Source organism: Bufo bufo, chromosome 4 (genome assembly GCF_905171765.1).
Source record: "Bufo bufo chromosome 4, aBufBuf1.1, whole genome shotgun sequence".
Taxonomy (NCBI): domain Eukaryota; kingdom Metazoa; phylum Chordata; class Amphibia; order Anura; family Bufonidae; genus Bufo; species Bufo bufo.
Window position 1 is genome coordinate 198,427,809 of NC_053392.1, and position 22,981 is coordinate 198,450,789.

The 22,981-nt window shown below is 44.5% G+C and overlaps 1 protein-coding gene across 1 annotated transcript in view; it reads right to left on the bottom strand.

The window, feature by feature from the left end:
• Window positions 1-1,058: 1,058 nt before the first annotated feature.
• Window positions 1,059-22,981, bottom strand: part of LRRC34 (leucine rich repeat containing 34) — a 31,014-nt gene continuing 9,091 nt past the window's right edge. The window contains exons 5-11 of the mRNA XM_040428202.1: window positions 21,790-21,873; window positions 20,507-20,635; window positions 13,557-13,652; window positions 13,315-13,469; window positions 7,850-8,005; window positions 7,294-7,420; window positions 1,059-1,429 (exon numbers count right to left, since the gene is read on the bottom strand). Coding sequence (XP_040284136.1) covers window positions 1,229-1,429; window positions 7,294-7,420; window positions 7,850-8,005; window positions 13,315-13,469; window positions 13,557-13,652; window positions 20,507-20,635; window positions 21,790-21,873 — 948 coding nt within the window. The 3' untranslated portion in view covers window positions 1,059-1,228. The remainder of the gene's footprint in view (window positions 1,430-7,293; window positions 7,421-7,849; window positions 8,006-13,314; window positions 13,470-13,556; window positions 13,653-20,506; window positions 20,636-21,789; window positions 21,874-22,981) is intronic.

A 22,981-nucleotide genomic window follows, 5' to 3' on the forward strand; every position in this document is an offset into this window, starting at 1 on the left:
GCAATATCGGGAACGGGTGCGGACCCATTCATTCTCAATGGGGCAGGAATAGATGCGGAGAGCACACTATGTGCTCTCCGCATCCGCATTTCTGGATCGCGGCCCCGAACTTGCGGGCCGCGACTCCGCAAAAAAATAGAACATGTCCTATTCTTGTCCGCAATTGCGGACAAGAATAGGCAGTTCTATGGGGGGTGCTGGCCGGGTCTATTGCTGATCCGCAATACACCACGGACGTGTGAATGGAGACTAATTCTTATGCATGACATCTTTTGGTTAATTTGAATTGGTTTTTATATACTTTTTTTCATCTCCATTTGTGAGAATAGCGTAATATAAATAAATTCTGGGAGGAGATTTACTGCATTACACACAAAACTACCTCTAAACGAAAATGTTATAATCTGGTCATCTGCCCACCAGTTATTTTATAGTGGAGGGTACTGCCCTTTGAACTCCCCCTCATCAATACATCTGTGAAGACTGCCTGACGTGCCCATTGTGTCGTCCGTCCTGTACTGCATATGAAGAAACAGGAGGAGACATTGGAACACATTCGGTGTAATGCACACCCACCTTTCCATGCTGTGCATGTGCCATACCATATGTGTTCTCCTATCTGGATGCTTCTAAGCTCTGGACAGTCCAGTAGTGTCCATAGTGGACATTCAGGGAGCAGGGGAGATGGATGTATTCATGGACTAGTAATTTAGCCTTCTGCACACTGCCATGTCCGTATTTCCATCCACAACAAAACGGATCTGCAGAATACGGACACCTTCCATGTGCATTGCATATTTTTCTCGCTCCATCAATAGACAGGGCTATTCTCATCTGCAATACGTACAAGATCAGAAAATGTTGTAGAATTTCCTGAATGGAAAAATGGAGCCACAAAAATCACTGATGTGTTCATGTCCCCATAGAAATGAAAGGGTCAGTGTGCTATCCGCAAAAAATCCAGATGAAAAATGTGGTTGTGTGCATGAAGCCTAATAGCTTTGTCGTGACCGGCAGAAAAATGACAATAACTGCAAATGTTTTCAGGACATTGTATTTTTGAGCATATATACCGTACATTTTTACTACACGAAATGACCTAGAAATGTAATATTTCTGTATTCCCATATGGATAGTGAACACACATTACCAAGCATTTTATTCCAGTTTTCTCATGGTTGTATAAATTGAATATCCTTGGCAAAGTAAGTTGTCTTCATTTTGGCGTTCAAGGTGTTTGATCATTTATTATCGTGAGACTGGAGTTGCATACAGGATCATCTGCCACGCCATAACTTGGAGTCCAGTAATAATGCTTCCTGAGACCATGAAAGAGTTCCGCAAGGTAGACGCGACCATCAACCATATACGGCCGTACATCTGTTGAGGAGGTATTCAGGCGACCACTCAAGAGAAGCTCTGAAAATGCCTGAAATGATACACACAGGTTACCTGGGTTCTCTAGGCGTCAGAACTGTATCTTAAGAAGCAATAGTGCATGGTCTAAAGCAGTGATGGCGAACCTTTTAGAGACAGAGTGCCCAAACTGCACCCCAAAACCCACATATTTATCACAAAGTGCCAACATTGGAATTTCCCCTGAATACTACAGTCCAGTATAGTATATCTTCCATATATAAGAAAAAGGAAAGTTCAGCAGCTCTCACCTTGCCCCTCCTTCAGCTGTGAGCATGGATACCCGAGTCAGGTGACGGGCAGCTGTATGCAAAAAAAGGGTTTGAAGGAATCCAGCTCCACTTTGATAAAGGAATATCCAGCTCCACTTTGATAGAGGAAGGGCTGGAATTGTCTCTGGTAGCCCGAAACGCGTAGACAAGACTGCTATTTTTGTAAACTGATGGATGAGATTTTACCGCAAGCAAAATAAATTTATATTCCTTTATCATGGTGGAGCTGGATTCCTTCAAACCCTTTTTTTGCAGTATATCTTCCATGTACTTTTCGCTATAAAAGCCTGTTTACACTCAGTGCGCTGCCTGTGCTGTTCATAGTGCGCCTGCACTGATGAATGGCAGGAAAAGTCTAAGGCCTCCTGCACATGACTGTAGGTGTCCCGTTGCCATATTGCGGACCGCATTTGCGGCTCCATAATACATGGGCACCGTTCCATGTGCATTCTGCATCACGGATGCGGACCCATTCACCTTAATGGGTCCGCAAATCCGGAGATGCGGAACGGAAGCACGGAACGGAACCCTACGGAGTGCTTCCATGGGGTTTCATCCCGTACTTCCGTTCCGAAAAAAGATAGAACATGTCCTATCTTTTTGCAGATCGTGGACCCATTAAAGTGAATGGGTCCCCGATCCACTGCGGCTGCCCCATGGTCGGTGTTCATGCATTGCGGCCCGCAGCACGGCCACGGGGTGCACACATTGGCATAGACTTTTCCAGGGTGCAAGTGCCCACAGAGAGGGCTCTGAGTGCCGCCTCTGGCACCCGTGCCATAGGTTCGCTATCACTGGTCTAAAGAGTCTGTCCATGAAGTCTGCTGTAAACTGAAATGAAGCTCCTTCAGGGCATCAGAAGGTTGGGCCTTCAAGACCAAAACATATTGGCCATGTATTAAGGAATCAGAAATGAGCCAGTTTGGTAATTATTCCTTTTTTATTATGTATTCACTGAGGAAAATAAACTGTCAGATGAAATGCTGAATGCTGAAATAAATTCGCCATTAAAAGTGTCCTGTCTGACCCAGGAAGAAGTACAACAGCGACTTAAAAAAATCAAAATAGACAAATCGCCAGGACCGGATGGCATACACCCCCGTATCCTAAGGGAATTAAGTAATGTCATAGCCAGACCCTTATTTCTGATATTTGCGGACTCTGTACTGACAGGGAATGTCCCACAGGATTGGCGCATGGCAAATGTGGTGCCAATATTCAAAAAGGGTCCAAAAACAGAGCCTGGAAACTATAGGCCGGTAAGTTTAACATCTGTTGTGGGTAAACTGTTTGAAGGTTTTCTGAGAGATGCTATGTTAGAGCATCTTATGGGAAATAAGCAAATAACGCCATATCAGCATGGCTTCGTGAGGGATCGGTCATGTCAAACTAATTTAATCAGTTTCTATGAGGAGGTAAGTTCTAGACTTGACAGCGGCGAATCAATGGATGTCGTGTATCTGGACTTCTCCAAAGCATTTGACACTGTACCACATAAAAGGTTAGTATATAAAATGAGAATGCTCGGACTCGGAGAAAACGTCTGTAAGTGGGTAAGTAACTGGCTCAATGATAGAAAACAGAGGGTGGTTATTAACGGTACATACTCAGATTGGGTCACTGTCACTAGTGGAGTACCTCAGGGGTCAGTATTGGGCCCTATTCTCTTCAATATATTTATTAATGATCTTGTAGAAGGCTTGCATAGTAAAATATCAATTTTCGCAGATGACACTAAACTGTGTAAAGTAATTAACACTGAAGAGGACAGTATACTACTACAGAGGGATCTGGATAGATTGGAGGCTTGGGCAGATAAGTGGCAGATGAGGTTTAACACTGAGAAATGTAAAGTTATGCACATGGGAAGGAATAATGCAAGTCACCCGTACATACTAAATGGTAAAACACTCGGTAACACTGACATGGAAAAGGATCTAGGAATTTTAATAAACAGCAAACTAAGCTGCAAAAAACAGTGTCAGGCAGCGGCTGCCAAGGCCAATAAGATAATGGGTTGCATCAAAAGGGGCATAGATGCCCGTGATGAGAACATATTCCTACTACTTTACAAATCACTGGTCAGACCACACATGGAGTACTGTGTACAGTTCTGGGCTCCTGTAAACAAGGCAGACATAGCAGAGCTGGAGAGGGTCCAGAGGAGGGCAACTAAAGTAATAACTGGAATGGGGCAACTACAGTACCCTGAAAGATTATCAAAATTAGGGTTATTCACGTTAGAAAAAAGACGACTGAGGGGAGATCTAATTACTATGTATAAATATATCAGGGGGCAGTACAGAGATCTATCCCATCATCTATTTATCCCCAGGACTGTGACTGTGACGAGGGGACATCCTCTGCGTTTGGAGGAAAGAAGGTTTGTACACAAACATAGAAAAGGGTTCTTTACGGTAAGAGCAGTGAGACTATGGAATCTCTGCCTGAGGAGGTGGTGATGGTGAGTACAATAAAGGAATTCAAGAGGGGCCTGGATGTATTTCTGGAGTGTAATAATATTACAGGCTATAGCTACTAGAGAGGGGTCGTTGATCCAGGGAGTTATTCTGATTGCCTGATTGGAGTCGGGAAGGAATTTTTTATTCCCCTAAAGTGAGGAAAATTGGCTTCTACCTCACAGGGTTTTTTTTGCCTTCCTCTGGATCAACTTGTAGGATGACAGGCCGAACTGGATGGACAAATGTCTTTTTTCGGCCTTATGTACTATGTTACTATGTTACTATGTTACTATTATCAGAGACTGGCCTTTTTTTATTCTTACAATAAGATGAGAAGACCTATTATCTGACATTTTCACTTTTGCATTAGCTGCTGATGTCATTGATAATCATTGTGCAGTGGAATGAAGCACTGCTGGAGAAATACATTAGGACTAAAGACAAAGGGCAGACGGGCATAGGAAAAATTAAAGTATTTGGCACTAGTTCACTGAAAAATGTATATTCCTTGTACAGTGGCGGAAATAATTATTTGACCCCTCACTGATTTTGTAAGTTTGTCCAATGACAAAGAAATGAAAAGTCTCAGAACAGTATCATTTCAATGGTAGGTTTATTGTAACAGTGGCAGATAGCACATCAAAAGGAAAATCGAAAAAATAACTTTAAATAAAAGATAGCAACTGATTTGCATTTCATTGAGTGAAATAAGTATTTGAACCCCTACCAACCATTAAGAGTTCTGGCTCCCACAGAGTGGTTAGACACTTCTACTCAATTAGTCACCCTCATTAAGGACACCTGTCTTAACTAGTCACCTGTATAAAAGACACCTGTCCACAGAATCAATCAATCAAGCAGACTCCAAACTCTCCAACATGGGAAAGACCAAAGAGCTGTCCAAGGATGTCAGAGACAAAATTGTAGACCTGCACAAGGCTGGAATGGGCTACAAAACCATTAGCAAGAAGCTGGGAGAGAAGGTGACAACTGTTGGTGCGATTGTTCGAAAATGGAAGGAGCACAAAATGACCATCAATCGACCTCGCTCTGGGGCTCCACGCAAGATCTCACCTCGTGGGGTGTCAATGGTTCTGAGAAAGGTGAAAAAGCATCCTAGAACTACACGGGAGGAGTTAGTTAATGACCTCAAATTAGCAGGGACCACAGTCACCAAGAAAACCATTGGAAACACATTACACCGCAATGGATTAAAATCCTGCAGGGCTCGCAAGGTCCCCCTGCTCAGGAAGGCACATGTGCAGGCCCGTCTGAAGTTTGCCAATGAACACCTGAATGATTCAGAGAGTGACTGGGAGAAGGTGCTGTGGTCTGATGAGACCAAAATAGAGCTCTTTGGCATTAACTCAACTCGCTGTGTTTGGAGGAAGAAAAATGCTGCCTATGACCCCCAAAACACCGTCCCCACCGTCAAGCATGGGGGTGGAAACATTTTGCTTTGGGGGTGTTTTTCTGCTAAGGGCACAGGACAACTTATTCGCATAAACGGGAAAATGGACGGAGCCATGTATCGTGAAATCCTGAGCGACAACCTCCTTCCCTCTGCCAGGAAACTGAAAATGGGTCGTGGATGGGTGTTCCAGCGCGACAATGACCCAAAACATACAGCAAAGGCAACAAAGGACTGGCTCAAGAAGAAGCACATTAAGGTCATGGAGTGGCCTAGTCAGTCTCCGGACCTTAATCCAATCGAAAACCTATGGAGGGAGCTCAAGCTCAGAGTTGCACAGAGACAGCCTCGAAACCTTAGGGATTTAGAGATGATCTGCAAAGAGGAGTGGACCAACATTCCTCCTAAAATGTGCGCAAACTTGGTCATCAATTACAAGAAACGTTTGACCTCTGTGCTTGCAAACAAGGGTTTTTCCACCAAGTATTAAGTCTTTTTTTGTTAGAGGGTTCAAATACTTATTTCACTCAATGAAATGCAAATCAGTTGCTATCTTTTATTTAAAGTTATTTTTTCGATTTTCCTTTTGATGTGCTATCTGCCACTGTTACAATAAACCTACCATTGAAATGATACTGTTCTGAGACATTTCATTTCTTTGTCATTGGACAAACTTACAAAATCAGTGAGGGGTCAAATAATTATTTCCGCCACTGTAGTTTCAATAAGACCTTTTCAGCAAACTATTGAGCGCAGTGAGTCTCTAATGCTTTGCACACACAGCTACTGTCTAGTATATACTGTATATTCAGGGTATATATCCCCAAGGAAGGCTTGTAACGGATGCCATAAAGTGGCATCTGTCACCTAAAGGACCCAAATAAAAAGAAAATGTGTATAACGAGTGTTCTACATTTTTGCTTTTGTGCGGCCAGTCGGTGTAGGAGAGCACAGTCTGCGCTTTTCTCTACAAAAACGGTATTCCGACACATACTGGCCAGATGGCGGCCAATATAACACTAGACAGCCCCTTATTAAAAGGAAGGCAGTTGCAATTGCATTGCCCATTAAAAACAATTCTGGAGTATCTATTCTTATGACTATGTTGTGCAATTACTCTATTTATTCCTATTAGAATTTTAGGAATGAATTGGCAGTAGTCTGCAGTAAAGGTCCAACTGGGTATTACCAGTTGATGGTGTGTCCCTGCACAGTCTAATTTGGATTGGATCGTGTCGAGATGTTCAAGGACACCCCCCAACTGGTAACATCCAGATGGACTTATATTGCAGTAGGAATAATAGAGGATTGGTACAACACAGAGTCCTGAGGATTCATGCTCCAGAATTACATGAGGAATGCAAGCACTCGGCAGAATAGACATGTCAGGATTAGTAACAGGTCCTCTTTAACAAAAACTTTTTTACCACTTTACTTCCACTCTATAGATCCTATGTTTCAAGTTTTATTGTATTGTTGAATAAGGAGCAAGGATGTGCACCTCTCAGACTATTGAGGAATGACTGTAGTCCACTCATGATGCTTTCCTCCCCTTTTACGTACAGTTATTATTCAGTAGGGGTGTATCAGATACCAAAGCCATACTTTATTACAGCCTCTGATGAGATCCAGAAACTAAGACTTCATATAAAGTTACTTTCCTAAGGCTCTCAAATAGTTTACCAATCTAAAAAAAAGTTATAAGCAACCCAAATGCAAACAGTACACATACCGTAGAGGCCTCTTCATCCAGTATATTCCCCCAAATGTAGATGTATTGCAGTCCTTGGTTTAGTTTAATTGCAGCTGCCAGGGCCTTGAGACCTTGTCCAGTGATATTGTTACTTACAATTGCTAACCTAGTAGTTAAAACAAAGAATAATGTCAAGATAAATAAAAAAAAAGGTATCAAACTATACCTCCACTTTTACATGGTGTTATGCACATTATATCCATTGATTAGCAATAATCGTTACACATTCAAAGCGGCTTTCTGATTAATTGCTGTGGTCCCCAATGAGTGGCTGGTCATGGAGGACATGCCCGTAAATATGTTCAGTCATGTACAGTGCGATCGCTCTTAGTAATGCCTGCCCGCTACTGCTGGCAAGCAGCACAATATTTTCTTCCACCTATCGTTACACATTAGGAAGTCCCAGAAATGAGCCAGAAGATCAAAATATAGAGACTAAACCAAAAATAGGTCCCATGTAAAAAAAAGAGGGTGCTTTAATACGTCCGTCTGTATGGAAGTATATTATAGATTAAATATGAAATGTAATACTAACGCTTTGAGACGGCTATTATATGATTGAATGGCTTTGGTGAGGTAGATTGCACCTTCATCTTCCATTCTGTTTGATGTCAGGTCTAAGATCTCCAGTGTTGTATTCTTCTTCAGTAGTTCTGCTAAGCACTTGACACCATCACGGGTTATTTTATTGCTGAAAAGGTAAAACCAAAGCATCTTTAGTCAGTATAGCAGACGGGAGGGGTTGAAAAGTGTTTACTGCAAAGAACCCAGAACACTTCACTGTTAGGGACCGCCCAAAGGACACCTGGCATTGCAATTTGTGACAGATTAAAACCTTTTTCTCAGTCATGCTTGTACTTGAAACACCCACATATGCATATTTAAACTACTTTCCTGGTCACCTATCTAGTGCTTTCAGCAGTTTTGTAGGTTCAAAACTGCTGACAGATTCCATTAACGCAATATTATTTATTATACACACTTATATAGCGCTCCTATATTCCGCAGCACTTTACAGACATTAGCATCAGCATTACCATGTGCTTTTAATCAGATAGCTTGTACAGCTGTATTCTACTCAGCCCATACTGCAGGCTCACAGCCTGGGAGAGTCATGCGTAGGATACAGCTTGGTACTACTTTGCCCAGATTGTAGGCTGTAAGCCCAGGAGAGGCATGTTAGAGTAGGACCCATCTGATTAGAAGGTACCTTGTCGACTGGTAGATGGGCCCGAAATATTTTTGATCAATTATATTCGCAAAGAGCTTCTAGCTGCATTTGCAGTAAGTATGACCACCAAGCATTTATTCTTTCAGTGTTTGCTTATATCTTTGTGAAATTGACTAGCAGAGTGCTGTTACCTGTAGTTCTACTAATCCACATTAGCATCAGCCTGTCACCAATGGGGCTCACAATCTAAGGTCCCTATCAGTATGTCTTTGGAGTGTGGGAGGAAATCCACGCAAACACGGGGAGAACATACAAATTCCATGCAGATGTTGCCCTTGGTCGAATTCGAACCCAGGACCTCAGTGCTGCAAGGCAACAGTGCTAACCACTGAGCCACCGTGCTGCCAAGTCCAATATCACATACATATAGCATTAAGGGATGTATGGAGAGAGCTCACTTGCTGCATAGGTGTATAATCCAGCAGGCAACCGCTGGCAGTGTCCAAGATCAGCGATGATGCCGATCCTCGTCATTTAACCTCAGACACTGCGGTCAATAGCGACTTCAACATATGTGGAGCCCACGCTGCAAAACTGTAGGGCTCTAATTGGTTCTCATGACAGCCTGGGGTATTCTGAAAGTTCCCAGGCCTGTCAAGGCCAACTGCCTAAAAAGCAGTGCGCAAGATACCACTTCTCAGGAAGGCTGCCCGAATCCCATAGACTGCAATAGTATTCTACTGCAGTCTATGGGAGACGTGATCAGAAGATCGCATGTAAAAGTCCCCTAAAGGAACTAAACGTTTCAGTGTAAAAAGTGTAAAGAAAAAAAAAAGGTTAAAAAAATAAAACGTAAAAATTCAACTCACCCCTTTCCCAATTTTACATAGAAAACTAAATAAACAATAAAAAAAAATATAACGGGCATTGCAGTCTGAAAATATCCGAACTATTAAAATATCAAAATATTTTTCCTGAGCGCTGAATGTAATGGAAAAAAAATAAAATGCGATTCACCATTTCTCGCTCGTATCGTTGGGGGACACAGGACCGTGGGTATAGCTGCTGCTGCCGCTAGGGGGCGACACCAGGCTAAAAAGTGTTAGCTTCTCCTGCCGGCTATATCCCCTGCAGCCTGGAGAGAGCATATTGGTTTTTAGCTTAGAGTCGTTTCAGCATACCAACGCACTGTTCGTTATTCCTGACGGTCCTCGCAAGGGTTTGGCAGCCTCCAAAGGAACGATTGCCAGGTGGATCCGCTTGGCCATTGCTGAGGTGTATCGCTCCCTGGGCAAGGCTCCGCCCCTCCGTATCACGGCTCACTCGACCAGGACGGTGGGCGCTTCTTGGGCCCGTTTCCACCAGGCTTCCGCTTTGCAGCTGTTGAAGGCGGCAACCTGGTCTTCCTTGCACACGTTTACCAAGTTCTACCAGGTGCATACCTTTGCCGTTCTGGGTCGCAAGGTCTTGCGGGCTGCCGTATGTTAGACTACCGCAACTGTGTCTTCCATGGGTGTGTGGTTTCTTCCCTCCCCGTGGAATGCTTTGGAACGTCCCACGGTCCTGTGTCCGCCAATGATACGAGCAAGAAAACGAGATTTTTGTGGACCCACCTGTAAAATCTCTTTCTCGCTGAGTTCATTGGGGGACACAGCTCCCACCCGCTGTTTTTTTCTCTAATTTTTCCGCAGGTGACGGCAGTTGATTAACTGGTAGGGTCCTCAGTTTTGGGTTCGGACCCACTGATTATTGTTATGCTATTTCTTTTCCTCCTACTGCTTGTGCACAAACTGATATGCTCTCTCCAGGCTGGAATAGCCGGCGGGAGGAGCTAACACTTTTTAGCCTAGTGTCGCCTCCTAACGGCAGCAGCAGCTATACCCACGGTCCTGTGTCGCCCAATGAACTCAGCGAAAAAGTTGAATAAAAAGTGATCAAAAAGTCGTATGTAACCTACTGTAAGATGGTACCAATAAAAACTACAGTTCGCCCCGCAAAAAAAACAAGCCCCCACACAGCTCTGTAAATATAAGCAAAAAGATAATGGTAAAAGAATATGGAATAGTTTTTTTTTCAACTTCACCCCACAAAGAATGTTTTCCTGTTTTCCAATACAAGTTATGGTAAATTAAATGGTGCCGCTAAAAAATACAACTTGTCCTGTAAAAAATGTGGCTATTTGAACAAAAAACTTTAAAAGTTGTGGCATTTGGTAGGTAGAAAAGAAAAATTAAAACTCAAAACCAAAAATGGGGGTTAAGGGGTTAAGGAATTCAAAGAGGACTTACCCTAGTATAGGCTACTAGTAAGGCTTTTTGCTGTGAATATCACAAAAATGATGCAATACCCCAACAACCGGTGTAAGTCAACACATGTGTCACGACCATGGTATGGCCGTGACTCCTGAACCGCATGCAGTTGCCTGTGGTCTGGGGTTGTTGTCAATCACAGGTGCGGGCTGAAGTATGTTGCCTCACCTGTGGTTGTCACTGGCAACATTAGGTATGTGGCAGTTGAGCAGCTGGAGCTGGTTGCTAGGCTGCTCATTGTCATTGCATGCGGTTGCACCTGGCAACCTGTCTATTAGGTGTGCCTTGTGTTTGTTTGTTGTGCACGAGGTTTTTGTATGTGTGCACGCCCCCTTTAAGTGGCTGTCTTCCCTTCCCTGGTGTGGGAAGGGTTAATTCCCTTCCTAGTGTGTGTGCACTGGGTGTGTCTGTGTGGGTGTGGCTACATGGGCTATTTAGCCTCAGTTGAGAGCAGAAGTCTGAGGGGTACTTCAGCCATGGTTAGCTGGAGTCATCCTCCTGGTTTATAGTCCATCTGCCAGTGAGGGCCACCCTTGTGGTCATAAGTTATGTTACATGGTGTTATGAAGGTGTGTGTTTGGTCTCCTTGTTATTGCAGCTTATGGTCCTGAGTGAGGTGTGCTGTGTCCGTTTGAGTTCTTGTGGACAGCAGCACTTATACATAGGTTCCAGGCTCTGTGTCTGTGGCAGGTAGGTGTTGTGTTGTTGCATTTACCTGCCATTGCCATAAGCTGTTCATGTTCCCCTTTCTTTGTAGCTTGGCCAGTGAGACTCCTGTTCCTCCGCATCTAGCAGGAACAGGTCGTCTTACCCTGATCCTAGTCCAGGGCCACCCTGAGGGCTAGAAGGGACTTCAAGGTTCCGGAGTATGAGCCCTCCCACCATCAGGGTCGGCTCATACGGCTAGGAGACAGGGTCAGAATTAGGGATTGATAGGAGGTGACCTGCTCCCTGATTCCTGTCCTGGCCTTGCATCGACCATCCATCTTCGGGCATCGCACGGCTGAGGGTTTCCCCCATCCTCAGCCGTGACAACATGTGGACACAGCCTAAGGGAGCATTCACACGACCGTGTTGGTTTTGCGGTCCGCAAATCACGGATCCGTGTGTTCCGTATGTCTTCAGTTATCTTTCCATTCCGTAAGTCCGTATAATACGGACGTGGTGCTTCCGTGTGTCATCCGTTTTTCACGGTCCGCAAAAAACTGAAATGGGGTTTCCTAGAATGTTTTCAGTCCAGGGGTCCGCAAAAACGGATGACATACGGATGCATTTCTGTGTGCTATCCGTTTTTTACGGACCTAATGACTTTCTATGGGGCCACGGACCGCAATTTGCGGACAAGTATAGGACATGTTCTAAAATAAAAGGAACGGACACACTGAACGGACAGCACACGGATAACAATGAAAGGCAATCCGCAATTTTTGCGGACCCATAGAAATGAATGGGTCCGTGCATTGTCCGCAAATGTGAATGCTCCCTAAAGGCAGGTTTAGATGGGCCGATGGAGCGACCAATTGTTGGGAAGGAAGCGTTCCTTCCCGACAGACAGCGGCTGCTCGCTTAGTGAAGGAGACTGTATTTACATGTAGCAATCTCCTTCACTGTATGAAGACAAGGGATCGCTATAGAATCATTGTTTCTGGGCAGCAGATCGCTGTTTAGAACGACAGGATCACCCAATGAACAAGCGTACTGCTTGTTTATTGGGTGATCGGAGGCACATTTAGATGGCCAGATTATCGGGAACAAGCGTTTTCAGGAACAGTCATTCCTGATAATCTGGACGATTAGTGGTACGTCTAAATTCACCTTAATTCACACATTGTTTTAACAGTGATTTCCATTAGGGTTAAGAGAAGACGCTTCATTCAAAACTTCATTTGGAATGCTGTACGGGGAGACCTGCCTTCGTACAGCATTCAAATGTATGGGCTTCACAGAGGTGAAATTCGTTATGTCCGAAGTATCGCAAGACATCGTTGAATAACTTTGGACTTCGATTATTCAACTTGTAAACCATTTTAAAACTGGGTATTGAAGCAGACTTTGGACACCAGTTTTAAAATTGTTTTCAAGTTGAATAATTGAAGTCCGAAGTTATTCAACGATGTTTTGCGATACTTCGGACATAACGAATTGAAGTCTTGCAAGACTTTGGACATAACGAACTTCACCTCCTTGAAGCACATACATTTCAATGCCGTACAGAGACGGGTCTCCGTTTAGCATCCGAACGAAGCTTTGAATGAAGCGACTTCGGATCTATGATCCGAAGCGCGCTTCACTGAACCCTAATTTCCATCACTGATTGGGAGCCAAAACCAGAAGTGGAGGCCACATAGAGATAAGGTCTGATGGAAATATTTGCACCTGTTCTGTGTTTTTGACATGCACCTAGTTTTTGCTTACAGTCACTGATGGAAAATAATGACCGAACACCGATGTGTGAACGAAGGCCTAGAAAGCATGGGGCACAGTGAATATACAACTGATCAATATCACATTAAGCCTCACCAGCTCAGATCAAGATATTTTAGAGTTTGGTTTTCATGTAAGGCTTCACAAAGACGCTCAACTCCAGAATCGGTCATGTCGTGTTTTGAGAGATGGATCTCCTGCAGAGTATTGTTCACCTTTAACATCAGAGCTAAGTGAATGCTGGTATCCTCCTGGAAAAGAAGAAATAGGGGTACGTAGATGTGTACTTTAAAATTCACTAAGAAGCACCTTTCAGTCTGACTAAACTAAGTACCTACCTGTAAAACATAGAATAAAGGGCGGTTTAAATTTATTGATCTTATCGAATTGTTTTGCTTCAGGACTGAGGCAAATGCTATCAAGCATTGTATACCCTGTAAAGATAAATGACATAAAATCATTACAGGTGCCTAAACCTTCAGCTCCATTTTGTTAAAACCTATTGTAAATGTGATAAAAAGAATACTTCTAATATACGTTTTTTTTTACTCTAGCGGTGTACTGGAGTACGGATTCCCCTTGGGCTGCACTGAACAATGTATAGGCCAAAGCATCGCTGTTCCTGTCAGTACCAGCTCCGCTCGCTTAGGACCTGACATAGGTGGGCCACATGCAGGAGGAGTGATGTGCCATGCGTGCTCCTGCACTCGCTCTGCTCTGCTAATAGCCTGTATACCACATCGGTGCAAGGAAGGAGCTCACATAGCACATTGCTCTTCCTATGCCCGCTCTGCTAAAGCTTCTCTTTTTTTTATTTTTTATGTTTTGACTGCTTTTCTTTTTCATTTCAGCAGTACTATACCACTGAAAATTAAGAACAAAATGTTGCTCTTCTGTATAAGTCAACACAACTGATAAGACCTCCTATACAGATAGGTAATCCATTGTCAGTTTACTGCTGCTGTGAAGAGATGTTATCTGAAGGGTAATCCTTGTTATAACAGTAGGTATAGCATTGGGATAACAGCATGCCAGCTCTGTGGTTCTCTTGCTAGGTCTAGATGCCCACAACAGAGCATTGCATTGAACACTGTGAAATCTGATGCTTTAATTAAGTCACTACAGGGGGTTCTCTGCTTGCAGTCAATGGTCTGACTGAGAGAGTTAACAGTGCTAAAAACTCCAAACAAAGAGGAAGTTAAAGAACCAGGACGAGAACTTAAAGGGGTTTTGCCATCTCATTCAATGGGGGCATATCGCTAGGATATGCCCCCATTGTCTGATAGGTGTGGGTCCCACCTCTGGGACCTGCACCAACAATGATAACGGAGCAGGGAAATGAACGGTGGGTGCACTGCGCATACGCAGCCGCCCTCCATTAATTTCTATGGGACCACCGAAAATAGCAGAGCGCTGGCTGCTGATCTATACGAGTGTATTACTGTAGTGCAGCGGCGGCATGAAGCGCACGGCGTCATAGCAACCAATGACGCCGTGCGCTCCTGCTGTCAGCAGGATACCAGGCCGGGATACCACGGACCGCTCACGTCCGTGTTCCACGACAGTGTGCATGAGGCCTAAGTGCACTGTTAATTCTTTCATGTGTCTAATGTGTCATTACAAAGCCAATGTCACACAGGTCCATATGCTTCTATTTTATAGACATGTAGGCACTCCAGTAGTTAATGAATTTTTTGGAAAGCTGCTTCATATTCATTTTAAATGCACAAGATCAATAAAAATGGTTAAACATACATAGCGCAGTTTCTGGATCAATGCTTCAGTAGCCAGATGTTTCTTTGATTTAAAGGATTTGCATATTTCCTTTGTGAAAGACATCATCCAAATATACAGCAACTATGATTGCAGCTGTGCCTTATTCTGTAAGCCATTAATAACCCATAAGGCCAAGTTCACACTTCAGTTATTTGGTCAGTTTTTCCATCAGCTGTGTTGGGGGAGAAGATGGCTAGAAGGTTGGAGGAGTGTTTATACTAGGGACTGGGGGGGTGAGGGTAATTACCTTATAGGATGGGATTACCGGGGGCAAGGTAATGGGACTGGGGGAGAAATGGAAGGAGGGACTAGAACAGCTCAGAAGGAAAAGTGTAGGGTACAAAATATACATAAACCTCTTAAATGTATGTATACTAATGCCAGAAGCCTGACTAATAAAACCGGGGAGCTGGAATTAGTGATGTGTGAGGAGGACTATGACATAGTGGGAATAACTGAGACATGACTGGATGATAGCTATGACTGGGCAGTTAATGTACAGGGTTACAGTCTGTTTAGAAAGGATCGTCAAAACCGGAGAGGGGGAGGGGTTTGCCTTTATGTAAAGTCTTGTCTAAAGCCCACACTCTGCGAAGATATAAGTGAGGGACATGAACATGTGGAGTCACTGTAGGTGAAAATACATGGAGGCAAAAACAATAATAAATTACTAACCCGTATCCTAAGAGAATTAAGTAATGTCATAGCAGACCCTTATTTCTGATATTTAAGGACTCTATACTGACAGGGAGTGTTCCACAGGATTGGCACACAGCAAATGTAGTACCAATATTCAAAAAGGGTCCAAAAACACTACCAGACACAAGTATGTCTGGAGGGCTTCGTGGTAGCGAAGGCCCTGATTGTTAAATACTGGGGCACAAAAAATAGCCCTAGCTTTATTGAATGGAGGGCTCGGATTGATAATATTGACGCCTATAGAAGGATGGCAGGGAAATTGGAGCAATGCTAGAGAGGGTGGGTTTCTCGCTCCAAAAAGCCCGGATATAGGTGGCTCCGGAAACGGAAACCGCAGGTGAAATTAAGATATGGCTGGATCTCGCAGCAGTGGAACAAGGGGGGGGGGGGGGGGTAAATAGGATCAAATATGTTAAGTTGTCTATCACTACTTTTGTATACTTGAATGGCACGTTACTGAATGTTATATATTTGGTTCAGAAAATACTAAAAGAATTTATAACAAAAAAAAAAAAGGGTCCAAAAACAGAGCCCGGAAACTATAGGCCGGTAAGTTTAACATCTGTCATGGCTAAACTGTTTGAAGGTTGTCTAAGAGATGCTATCTTGGAGTACCTCTAGGAAAATAAGCAAATAACGCCATATCAGCATGGCTTTATAAGGGATCGGTCATGTCAAACTAATTTAATCAGTTTCTATGAGGAGGTAAGTTCTAGACTTGACAGCGGCGAATCAATGGATGTCGTATATCTGGACTTCTCCAAAGCATTTGACACTGTACCACATAAAAGGTTAGTATATAAAATGAGAATGCTCGGACTGGGAGAAAACGTCTGTATGTGGGTAAGTAACTGGCTCAATGATAGAAAACAGAGGGTGGTTATTAACGGTACACACTCAGATTGGGTCACTAGTGGAGTACCTCAGGGGTCAGTATTGGGCCCTATTCTCCTCAATATATTTATTAATGATTTTGTAGAAGGCTTGCAAAGTAAAATATCAATTTTTGCAGCTGACACTAAACTGTGTAAAGTAATTTACATGGAAGAGGACAGTATACTACTACAGAGGGATCTGGATAGATTGCAGGCTTGGGCAGAGAAGTGGCAGATGAGGTTTTAGGGTACTTTCACACTTGCGGCAGGACGGATCCGACAGGCTGTTCACCATGTCGGATCCATCCTGCCGCTATTTCGCTGTGCCGCCGGACCGCCGATCCGTCCCCATTGACTATAATGGGGACGGGGGAGAAGCTCCGGCGCAGCACGGCGGTGCACGGCAAAAGCCGCCGGACTAAAAAGTCCTGCATGTCGGACTTTTTAGTCCGGCGGCTTTCGCCGCGCACCACCGTGCTGCGCCGGAGCTCCGCCCCCGTCCCCATTATAGTCAATGGGGACGGATCGGCGGTCTGGCGGCACAGCGAAATAGCGGAAGGACGGATCCGACATGGTGAACAGCATGTCGGATCCGTCCTGCCGCAAGTGTGAAAGTACCCTAACACTGATAAATGTATGGTTATGCACATGGGAAGGAATAATGCAAGTCACCCGTACATACTAAATGGTAAAACACTGGGTAACACTGACATGGAAAAGTATCTTAGTGAACAGCAAACTAAGCTGTAAAAACCAGTGTCAGGCAGCTGCTGCCAAGGCCAATAAGATAATGGGTTGCATCAAAAGCGGCATAGATGCCCGTGATGAGAACATAGTCTTACCACTTTACAAATCACTAGTCAGACCACACATGGAGTACTGTGTACAGTTCTGGGCTCCTGTGAACAAGGCAGACATAGCAGAGCTGGAGAGGGTACAGAGGGGGGCAACTAAAGTAATAACTGGAATGGGGGGACTACAGTATCCTGAAAGATTATCAACATTAGGGTTATTCACTTTAGAAAAAAGACGACTGAGGGGAGATCTAATTACTATGTATAAATATATCAGGGGTCAGTACAGAGATCTATCCCATCATTTATTTATCCCCAGGACTGTGACTGTGACGAGGGGACATCCTCTGCGTCTGGAGGAAAGAAGGTTTGTACACAAACATAGAAGAGGATTCTTTACGGTAAGAGCAGTGAGACTATGGAGCTCTCTGCCTGAGGAGGTGGTGATGGTGAGTACAATAAAGAGTTCAAGAGGGGCCTGGATGTATTTCTGGAGCGTAATAATATTACAGGCTATAGCTACTAGAGATGGGTTGTTGATCCAGGGAGATATTCTGATCGCCTGATTAGAGTCGGGAAGGAAATTGGCTTCTACCTCACAGGTTTTTTTTGCCTTCCTCTGGATCAACTTGCAGGATAACAGGCCGAACTGGATGGACAAATGTCTTTTTTCAGCCTTATATACTATGTTATTATATTATTGTCAGCCAAAACCAGGTGCGAGTCAAAAGAACAGAACAGATGCAGATCTTTCAATTATACCTTAACTCTGAGTAGGCTTCACTACTGGTTTTGGCTCACAATCAGTGGTGGAAATAAGTGATCAAATAACTGAAGTGTGAACTTGGCCTAAGGCCTCATGCACACGGACGTTTTTTTTCACGGTCCGCAAAAACGGGGTCCGTAGGTCCGTGATCCGTGACCGTTTTTTCGTCCGTGGGTCTTCCTTGATTTTTGGAGGATCCACGGACATGAAAAAAAAGTCGTTTTGGTGTCCGCCTGGCCGTGCGGAGCCAAACGGATCCGTCCTGAATTAAAATGCAAGTCAATGGGGACGGATCCGTTTGACGTTGACACAATATGGTGCCATTTCAAACGGATCCGTCCCCATTGACTTTCAATGTAAAGTCTGGAGTCCCTTTTATCCCATCGGATCGGAGTTTTCTCCAATCCGATGGTATATTTTAACTTGAAGCGTCCGCATCACCATGGGAACGCCTCTATGTTAGAATATACTGTCGGATATGAGTTAGATCGTGAAACCTCATTTCCGACAGTATATTCTAACACAGAGGCGTTCCCATGGTGATGGGGACGCTTCTAGTTAGAATATACTACAAACTGTGTACATGACTGCCCCCTGCTGCCTAGCAGCATCCGATCTCTTACAGGGGGCCGTGATCAGCACAATTAACCCCTCAGGTGCCGCACCTGAAGGGGTTAATTGTACTATCATATCCCCCTGTAAGAGATCAGGGCTGCCAGGCAGCAGGGGGCAGACCCCCCCCCCCTCCCCAGTTTGAATATCATTGGTGGCCAGTGCGGCCCCCCCCCCCTTTCTCCCTCTATTGTAATAATTCGTTGGTGGCACAGTGTGCGCCCCCCCCCCCCCTCTATTGTAATAAATCGTTGGTGGCACAGTGTGCGCCCACCCCCCCCTTCCTCCCTCTATTGTAATAAATCGTTGGTGGCACAGTGTGCGCCCCCTCCCCCTTCCTCCCTCTATTGTAATAAATCGTTGGTGGCACAGTGTGCGCCCCCCATCGGCCCCCCCTCCCTCTATAGCATTAACAACATTGGTGGCCAGTGTGCGGCCTCCCATCTCCCCCCCCCCCCCGATCATTGGTGGCAGCGGGTTACTAGCAATAGTACAATAGTAAAAGATTCATACTTACCTGGGAGCTGCGATGTCTGCTTCCGGCCGGGAGCTGCGATGTCTGCTTCCGGCCGGGAGCTCCTCCTACTGGTAAGTGACAGTTCATTTAGCAATGCGCCGCACAGACCTGTCACTTACTAGTAGGTGGAGCTCCCGGCCGGACACGAACATCGCAGCAGCCGGTAAGTATGAATCTTCTACTATTGTACTATTGCTAAGTAACCATGGCAACCAGGACTGTAGTTGCGTCCTGGTTGCCATGGTTACCGATCGGAGCCCCAGCGATTAAACTGGGACTCCGATCGGAACTCAGCTGCCACCAATGATGGGGGGGGGGGAGATGGGAGGCCGCACACTGGCCACCAATGTTGTTAATGCTATAGAGGGAGGGGGGGGCGATGGGGGGCGCACACTGTGCCACCAACGAATTATTACAATAGAGGGAGGGAGGGGGGGGCGCACACTGTGCCACCAACGAATTATTACAATAGAGGGGGGGGGGGGGGCGCACACTGTGCCACCAACAAATTATTACAATAGAGGGAGGGGGGGGCCGCACTGGCCACCAACCTATTATTACAATAGGGGGGGGGGGGGGCCGCACGGGCCACCAATGATATTCAAACGGGGGGGGGGGGGGTCTGCCCCCTGCTGCCTGGCAGCCCTGATCTCTTACAGGGGGCCGTGATCAGCACAATTAACCCCTTCAGGTGCCGCACCTGAAGGGGTTAATTGTGCTGATCACGGCCCCCTGTAAGAGATCGGGTGCTGCCAGGCAGCAGGGGGCAGTCTTGTACACAGTTTGTAGTGTATTCTAACTAGAAGCGTCCCCATCACCATGGGAACGCTTCTGTGTTAGAATATACTGTCGGTTCTGAGTTTTCACGAAGTGAAAACTCAGCTTTGAAAAAGCTTTTATGCAGACGGATCTTCGGATCCGTCTGTATAAAAACTAACCTACGGCCACGGATCACGGACACGGATGCCAATCTTGTGTGCATCCGTGTTCTTTCACGGACCCATTGACTTGAATGGGTCCGTGAACCGTTGGCCGTAAAAAATATAGGACAGGTCATATTTTTTTCACGGCCAGGAAACACGGATCACGGATGCGGCTGCAAAACAGTGCATTTTCCGATTTTTCCACGGACCCATTGAAAGTCAATGGGTCCGCGAAAAAAAACTGAAAACGGCACAACGGCCACGGGTGCACACAACGGTCGTGTGCATGAGGCCTAAGACAGTTTATTTCCTAAGCTTGGACATACCAAGTTGCAGTCACCAAGGTCCAGTTCTTCAAGAGTTGAATTTATCTGCAGCATTGCAGCGAAGAACATTCCTCCCTTGTTCCCAATTTTGTTGCCCGTCATTCTTAGGCTTCTAAGAGTGTCATTTCTCTGAGCAAGAAAATGTGAAAGAAATATCAAAAATTGAACAGCAATGGAGTCATGTCACTGTAGAAAATTTATTTTTCAAAGTTCTTTATTTTTTAAACATATTAAAACATAATAAACACTATAAAAAAATTGCCATAGCTGTAATCTTACCGACCTGCAGAGTAAAAATAATACATATTTTTTACTGCACGGTGAACACTGTAAAACTATGACGCAATTGCGTTTTTTTTCTCCAATTCCACCTCATTAATAATTTTTTCCAAGCTTCCCAAAACATTTTATGGAATATTAAATGGTACTATTAGAAAGCACAAAGTGTCATGCTAAAAACCAAGCCCTGGTAACAGCTATGTAAACGGAAAAATTAAAAAGTTATGGCTTTTGGAAGGCAGGGAGTAAAAAAGGAAAATGCAAAAATTAAAAATGGCTGCGATGAGAAGGGGTTGAAATGCACTTGATTTATCACAGTGGGTCAGGTTGTGTAATAAATCTGGTGCGTGTTTAGCCTGCCTGTCTAAGTTTATACCATTGATTGGCTGGCCTACTTTGTGGCACATTTAGGGCTCATTCAGACGACCGTATGTGTTTTGTGGTCCGCAAATTGCGGATCCGCAAAACACGGATACTGACCATGTGGGTTCCGCATTTTGCAGCCAGCCCTATGATAGAAATGCCTATTCTTGTTGCAATTGCGGCCAAAAATAGGACATGCTCTATCTTTTTTGTGGGGCCGCTGTCCGCATCTCTTGAGGCCCCATTGAAATGAATGGTAATTTGCAGACTGGATGCGGATACATAAATACGGTCGTCAGAATGAGCCCTTAGGGTGCACTCCCACGCTGTGAAATCTGTTCCGTTCACCTGAATGAGGCTTGCAGAAATCCATGTGCTTTCCACCCCATTTTAAATGAATAGAACAAATTTTCAGTCGTGGAAGTTTCTGCAACAAAATCCACAGCATGTAAGTGAACCTTTTAGATGACAACATTTTGTCGCAATTTAGGCCTTGCACCATTTCCTCTGTAGCCCTGCCCCCTTCTTGATAAGCCACACCCCTTTTTGAGATGGGGGGGGTTGAGAAAACTTAATTTGACCAACTTTTTTTAGACAGATTGAAGTGACATATTAGTAAATCTAAGCCAAGGTTTACTTACATGCAATGCTTTAGCAATTTCTTCTGCACCATCTGTTTCAATGTCATTCCCCATAAGATTTAAATGAAAAATCGAGCAACTGTCCTGAGACAAAAATAATTATTGTTAACTTCTTTAAAAGAATTGTTCAGTTTAGGCCCATTTTCATACAACGTATTAGTGAGGCCTTATTCAGAATCTTCATTTTTTTTGGCCAGAATGGAGAGCGCTCACGAAGAAGTTCTCTCACTCTGGAGGATTCGCCCTGTCCTGCATTACACAGGCGGCCAGTTGATATGAATGTGTACCGTGTAATGTTTAATTTCATCAGTGGTGGCGCCGCAAGGAAACTGAACACTTACTGACAGCATTCCCCGCAGATTACAGCCAATCACTGGGGGTCCTGGCAGGCAGGCACTTTATAGTAATCCTATTTGATCACAGCACTTTGTCAGTTCTGGCTGGTGTGGGTGCCCGTCAAGGTTTTGTTCCTGGCTCCACCTCCTGGAACACGATTCGTTTTAAACAATTCAGACAGCACTACCGGACATGGTGGTACACAAAGCAACGTTTCGGGCACAGAGGGTGCCCTTCATCAGGCTGACATACAAGAAAATAGAAAAATAGGTACACGTAAGTATACAACCATAGGAAAAAGATGATTATTAATAGTTTACATGATTGGTGGTAAAAAAATATATATCAATATAATGGATCATGTCATGGATCCACGGATTTTAACATTGAATATCACCGGTAAGTATTTATCCGAAAATATCATCGGTACATATTTGTCCATAATATTCATCAATAATTCTCATCAATAGTTTCATCAGTAATTTCATCAGTGATTCACATGAAAGCTTATATCACATAGTACAGCTGGTGAAAAAGTGACCACCAGGGGGCACTGAAGTGCTGAAGCATAATTAAGAAACGGATAGTGGAGGGATATAGCTGCAAAGTTAGCAATGCACTGCAAAGCAAAGAAAAAGCACAAACTGGCAAAGATTGAGACACAAAAGGAGGCGGACAAGAGCCACTTAGGACCAGCCTGCGGTAATAGAGATAAAAGGGGGTAAAAAGGACCTACCAAAGAGTGTCCACTCGACCAGGGAAGGAGCCGGCGCTACTGGGACGTGTCGGGAACCATGTTAAGTAAGCGGGAGGCAAAGCCGATTGGTGCGGGAGTGGCGCACCTCCTTTTGTGTCT